Source organism: Branchiostoma belcheri, unplaced genomic scaffold, assembly GCF_001625305.1.
Source record: "Branchiostoma belcheri isolate BF01 breed outbred unplaced genomic scaffold, Haploidv18h27 scaffold98, whole genome shotgun sequence".
Lineage (NCBI taxonomy): Eukaryota > Metazoa > Chordata > Leptocardii > Amphioxiformes > Branchiostomatidae > Branchiostoma > Branchiostoma belcheri.
Genome location: NW_017804664.1, coordinates 1,227,000 through 1,233,765, shown reverse-complemented (window position 1 = coordinate 1,233,765; position 6,766 = coordinate 1,227,000). Strand labels below are relative to the sequence as shown.

Sequence of the window (6,766 nt, the reverse complement as noted above, 5' to 3'; positions counted from 1 at the left end):
TATTCCTTCAGCTTTGTTGTAACCTGTACTTAACCCAGTGTACGTACTTTAAATGTTTAAATTCACCAATTGAAGCCGAGTGTTCTTAACCGTGACAAACTTAAGACATAATCCAACATCAAATGTGCATGTCACTTTGTCACTAAAGGAACAACCCTCTATACGTAATTATACGTAATACTATCCGTATTCGCAAAAAAAAACAGTTAATCAAGCTACCGGATATGATTTGGACTTTATTTTACTTTTTAATTAGTATTATCTATCTTTCTTCTGTTTCTGTATGGTCGTTTCTAAAGTCATATCAAGTCGCTTGAGTAACTGTTCTTGGTGCACCTTATTACCTGGATGTTTAACCTAACCGACGCATCCTTTATTGCTATCAAATTGTCAGGGGAAATCGTCAGGATCGGTTTACTGTTTCCGACCGACGACAACTCCGCTGAGGGCATGAAGGAAGCGGCGATGTTGGCCGTGGATGACATCCGTGCCCATCGCAGGAAGGTACCGTCAGCTGCGGACATCCAGGTTTACAGCGGGGACTACGATAGATCTCCAGACGGGGCTCTGCAAGCTTTCCGCCGCCTGTACAGCCGGCAGGGCGTGCGTCTGTTCGTGGGTCCCGACACCAGCAGCCATGCGGTCCGTGTGGCGGAGTGGGCGATGGAAAACGCACCAGACGCGGTCTTCATTTCTCCACGAGCAACATCTGAACGACTGGCCAATGCCACAAATACCATTCGTCTCAGCATGGGCGACCGAGCTCTGGCCCTGGCCTTGTACCTGAAGCTGCAAAGCGACAACGTCTCCGTCGTCATCCCGGTACACATCGAGGACAGCTACGCTACAGACCTGGTGCAGAGGATTCGTGACCAGGCGGACGGCATGATGGACCGCATTACCGTCGGTACCAGTATCAGCTACGCACCGGGTACGATCACCAACAAGGAGGAAGCGCGGAGGCTGACTGACCGACTCCGCGACGCCTTGAGGGACAACCCGGACGCAGTCGTCCTGCTTGTGTCGTATTCAGAAGCAGGGTACATCCTGGAAGCAGCCAGCGGCGACGGCACACTGTTGAGGCGAATGTGGTACACCGGGGACTCCCTGGCTCTCCGAGAGGACATCCTGAGCTCTGATGAAGCAAAGCTGGCTGCGCAAACCGTAAGCCTCTACGGACTTGCATTTGCAGGAGAGGGGCTTCACAGCAAACGCAGGATGCGCAAGATGCAGAAACTTGCCGGCCGTCTGAAACGCTCGCCTCCCGTGTACGCTCCGCTGGCGTACGACGCAGTCAACCTGTTCTACGACACGTGCCAGATCATGCGCACCACCGATGCCCCGACGGTTCTTGCTCACCTAACTCGCGAGGCGGAATGGCAGAACGGACTGTCCGGCAGGCTGGCGATCGACTCCACGGGGAGCCGCGCGTTCGGAGATTACCTGCATTCCTACGTCGCTCCACAGATCCCAGACACCAGCAAGGTTACCGTCGCCATGGCAGGGTCCTGGATTCTGAACGGACTGTCGCAGGTATCTCACATGGATGGTGAGCCTAACCAACAAGGCGACTGGGGACGTAGGAAGGACGTACCTTCCTCTGATACGATGTCCATGTCTGCTGTGATGTCTGCTGCCATGTCGTCTGCTTCGATCTTCAACAGGACTGATGTCATGGCACTGAAAGCACTGGCTGGACATGACTGCCGCAACCCAAAGGTAATAATAATACGAGTTTTTTATTGCAAGTTCGTGCCTGATGACTAATTGCAAACAGACAAAAACAATGGATGCAGAATGTGTTGAATTAAGTCACTTTATTCATGCTAACATGGAGTTCTACTTATACGGTCTGCTTTTTTGACGTATTATATCTACTAACATAACATTGGTATACAGGATAAAGAGTGCAATAATAGACTCTCGTCCTTTGTTGTTGGTTCAACACATATAAATGATGTTAGTCAGTAGGTCATTACTGTACTAACAGTAGATACATGTGCGACATTTCTTCAAATCAGTTGCCGGAGAATCTAATGCCTTTAAAACATCAAATACATACTAAAAAGCTATTGCTGTCCATTTCCAGTTCTCTATCAGTGCTACGGATCCTGCGACTTACATGCCGGTGGAACATGACTTTACCGAAGACACATTTCCGGAGATGTTCATAGTGTCGACTGACTACGGCTACAGTCTGCAGATGAGCTGTGACAAGCCGGAAGGACCGGTGACGCTTGACGTACTCTGCCCACCAAGCATCAATCCCAGTGATAACATGGAATGCGTGCAGAGCGTCACCTATCCTGTGTCTGATCAGGTGTGACCATTGAAATTGTCTTTGTAACCTTTCATGCATCTACCTAATTCTTCTTTTATTAGTTATTCATTTCCTACTGGTAACAAACTTCCTGTTGATTATTATAATAATAATTACTTGTCAGGTGGAGCACATGCGTTGAAAACCCATACCACAGTTTGTTCTCCCTTTGCATTGTTAGTAGGATATTTATCATTTAGTGACTATTTTTAAAAGGTAAAGACACATACATCCAATCGCAAAAACACGAGACTAGGTCGAGACTTGAGCAGATTTCCTCGCCTCCTCAACCTCCGTGACGATCTGCAAAAGCCTCGACCTCGTCTTGTGTTCTCGCGAGACTATATCATTCCGTAATCGAAACGTACAGTACATTTGGGAGTACGAACATTTTGGGGTACAAATCTTTACCTTAGTCGCTGATTGATGAATATTCTACTGTGATTTATACGTGAGGGATGAATCTCTTAAATAATATCCTCTTGCCTTGTTTTGCAGGGTGGTCGCCGCCGCCTACTGTTGTCGCAGGCCACGCTAGGAGCTATCGGAACATGTGCTGGTAACTCTGTCGGGTGTGGCATTTGCTTCGGAGTCGGGGCACTCTCCAATGGTGGTAAGATGGACTATTCGATGACATGTTCAATGAAAAGTTGCTGTATAAATCACTGTTTAAATATAACTAGCGCTATCCCTATATACATGTCAAGTTCTACGTGCATTTTGATATTGCAAAGTATGCTCCTAGCATTGTTTGGTAGTGATTATGTTTTGTGTATTATAGAATTATTAGTCTACATTTGTGAGAGAATTGAGCTTTATAGATTAATAACATAGATGTTTCCGACAAATTTACAATTTTTCTAATGAACTTAGAAAAACCCATAATTCTTAAACATGTATGCTCTTATATTTTCACCATCATAGAGAAACAAAGGGAATTCGAATTTACGTAGGTTATAGCGTTAATGCTAGCTTAATCATGTATATATTTGTATGTCTTCAGAAGAAACTCTTTTGTACATAACCAAGTGGGCACTTTTTTTAATAAATGTCTTCAGTCATTCATTTTTTTTTTGGGTATACAGCTGCAGGTGCGATTGCTTGCATCACGCCTTGCACGCTCAGTATTGGAGGAGCCTGCGGTAATGCTATTGCACTTAGTGTTGGTGAAGCCGCCATGTTTCTCAGGAACACGGTCATTTGCACAGAACTTTTTGCCCAAGGTAAGAGTTTTTTTTTAAATATATTCTTATGTATTCTTAAAGTTGTTTATATTTTCTTATACAAAATATATAGCCTCTACCAGGCTTGAGGAGGCGGCTGGAAAGAGTAGAAATCGGCCAAAATAGAGAGATAAGCATGCCAAGGGAGTTTGGCCGTTGAGAGAACAGTTCGCCGCCCCACAAGCCTGTCGGTAGACGCCATTTCTTTGAAGTCCACTAATCGCTATCTTATAGGTGCCAAGTAGCTAAATTGCCCTTTTATTGCTTTGCGACTGGGCCGTGACGGACAGTGACACGAACGGCTGTGTGAAGTCTCAGAGAGGTCAGGAAAATTTCAAGTCCATAGCGGTACATTTTCCCATAAAAAGAAACACAAAACTCCTAGAAAAGAGAACCCTATAATATTCAAGACCTTCCCGACCATGTTGCAGATCAAGATATTGGTGGATAAGTAGCATGAGACCCCGTTTTCTGGCCGCATGCTTCCCTCTCGCTAGCGGCATGGGGTACAATGGCCGCGCCGTGGTACAATGGCCGCGCCGCACCCGGCACACTTAAAAATTTCCGTGCGGTGCAGCCGGGAATAATCCGTGTTAACTAATATTATTTCCAATATCAGTATAACTATAGTAGTTTGATTTTTTTCATTCCCGACAATATACAGTTTGTTTAACCATAGTACTGACCGGCTGTCTTCTCCAGACGTATACACATGGGCGCGGCTCCCCACGACGCGTTGGTTAGTTTATTGCTTAAATGATCTTCTGCGCTGAGATAGTTCTTTTGTTGGATTAATGGTGGGATTACTTTTATGCCGTTTGATCATGGCGACTACCGACAGGCTTGTGGGGCGGCGAACTGTTCTCTCAACGGCCAAACTCCCTTGGCATGCTTATCTCTCTATTTTGGCCGATTTCTACTCTTTCCAGCCGCCTCCTCAAGCCTGGTAGAGGCTACAAAATATATACGTTTAAGCTTTGTCTTGTTGTGAAATATATTTCCACTGGCAGCAGCAAATTGCAACAAAAAGTTCTTGTTTCGTCGATATTAGAGCGTAATGATGCTTAAAACAAAGTCAAATAATTTTTTTGCGCCCTGCTTTTATAGCCGAGCTCGTCTTATCTAATCTTCTCCATAAGTTTGTTGGGCTCTTTTACAGGGTTTTGGCACCTGGGGCTTGGGCATGAAGCTCCCCCGTACACGGAGCCACTGGCATGTCACAAAATCACAAAACGTTGCAACATTTTAGAAAAAGGAACCTCTGCTGCAATCTCCAGTCATGTATTGTTTTTCAATTCAGATATCGAAGATAAAACATGACATCGTATTTGACCCCACAGGTCATCTGGACGCCCAGACCTACCTGGCTGATGCCGCCTTTGGTCGCCAGCTGGCTGCAGACTACCCACACGTGATGGAAGGTTACCACACCCTGGCCAACCCCATCGTCTGGCTCATGCAACGGTCCGGGACTGCTACAGCCATTGTCAAGGTCGGTCTGTTTGTTTGTTTGTTTGTTTGTTTCTTAATTAAAGAATCATCATTGAGTGTGTTGACAATACAACCTTCCTGGAGTCTGCTTACGCCCATAACATACATGCATTATATTCATAACTACTAATTACATTCATCATAGATTGAAGACGAGAGTCATTTAATTGTGGACTGTACTCTATATAATAATGAAAGATTCTCTTCAATTGTATACAAGATTATTTCCCTAGTTTTAGAATTTTAGATAGAAAGAAAAAAAGTCAGTCCATCTGTTTTTACATTTATAACTGTGTTAAGAAGCGAGAAGAAGCAAAACCTTTTAAACGTGTAGTTTTACTATGGATATATTTTAGTCTACCATCGCTTTCTGTCGTGACCTGTACTCAGTTCGCAATGAGCGAAAGTGTAAAATAGAGGTCTTTCTTTCATTCATTCATTCATTCATTCATTCATCTTTAACTTCTTGAAAAAAATTGTCTCACTAAGATTTACAACATCTAGAATATAATACAATAAACGTCACTAAAGTTATTAGATAAAAGAAGTTCGATAAAATCTTTCATTATGTCAAGACTGTCTAAATAGCGATTTCTACACTCACCGTAGGTTTCTTTTTCATTTCCTTGACCCTAGCACCCCTTTCATAGTTATTCAAAATTTGCAGTTCGGTATTTTTCAGATACTGTCTCTCACATCTTCTCTCTGTGTGTTTCAATTATTTCACTCTGTATGTTTTTCTAATTTTTTATAATACCAAAACAGCATACAATATAATGAACCATCCCTTACACAATAATCATAATGTTTCAAACATTAGTCATGACAATAATTTAAACAATTTAAACAAATAAAAAGTCATTAACCATGAGAATAATCATAGTTATTTTAAATTATACCAAATTATCAAAACAATAATCATAGTCTTTTAAATAATCGTAAAAGCAATTCCAATCACAACAAATAACTATTTGTAAGTCAATCATTTTACTCTGTATGTTTCCAGACCTTCGCTCTGCCCTGGGCCCGACACATGAGCTACCTACAGGACATGGCGGATGAAGGGGACGAATTTGGGGCTGTTGTCATGGAGATAGGGATGGTCCTGAGCGGAGCGGTTGGGAGGGTCATGTGGGCGGCCAGGGCTGTCATGGCACTGCAAAATGCCATCCTTATCCCTATCCTCATTGCCATAGTTACAAATGCAGCATGCTTTGCTATGCTCAAGAACAAAGCATGAGATGATGTAAACCTCGTGTTGAGGTAAACCTCGGACCAAGATCCATCTTAATTAGCCTTTGTAGCGGTGTACAGAAAGTGCGAAATGGAACGAAATGGGACGAAATGAAACGAAATATGTATGAAGTACTTTGGAACGGTGACGTTAGTGTCCGTTCGACGTCCTAACGGCAACGTTAAGTTTGATGGTATTCTTTTCGTTCTATTTCGTTCCATTTTGCACTTTCTGGGGTCCCCTTTGTAGTTTTGGAATTAACTTGCTAATGCTGTCATCATATATTTACTAATAGATCATCTTGAAAGACACAGCTATATATATATATTTTTCTGATGAAAGAGTGTGTATCAGTTTAGTGTGTAAAGAAATTTTAACGTAGGAAATGTGTTTGTTGACACTGTTGAATTGTGCAAATCATAGCTGCAAAATTTGACGCTTTCGATTTATGAAGGTTGTATAACAGCGATTCAAATTTGCAACATTTACAACTGATCC

At 43.1% G+C, this 6,766-nt stretch overlaps 1 protein-coding gene across 1 annotated transcript; it reads left to right on the top strand.

The window, feature by feature from the left end:
• Positions 1 to 380: 380 nt before the first annotated feature.
• LOC109461978 lies at positions 381 to 6,274 on the top strand. The gene is made up of 6 exons (XM_019758457.1): positions 381 to 1,719; positions 2,090 to 2,320; positions 2,819 to 2,933; positions 3,406 to 3,543; positions 4,884 to 5,035; positions 6,041 to 6,274. Exons 1-6 carry the CDS (start codon positions 451 to 453, stop codon positions 6,272 to 6,274), a joined length of 2,139 nt encoding a protein of 712 aa, XP_019614016.1. The 5' UTR covers positions 381 to 450.
• The last annotated feature ends 492 nt before the right edge of the window (positions 6,275 to 6,766 follow it).

Bases quoted from the DNA above. Each gene is read 5' to 3' on its own strand.
- LOC109461978 (XM_019758457.1), top strand. From the start codon at position 451: ATGAAGGAAGCGGCGATGTTGGCCGTGGATGACATCCGTGCCCATCGC. The intron at 2,321-2,818 runs GTGTGACCATTG...CTTGTTTTGCAG, and splicing joins CCTATCCTGTGTCTGATCAG to GGTGGTCGCCGCCGCCTACT. The intron at 2,934-3,405 runs GTAAGATGGACT...TTGGGTATACAG, and splicing joins CGGGGCACTCTCCAATGGTG to CTGCAGGTGCGATTGCTTGC.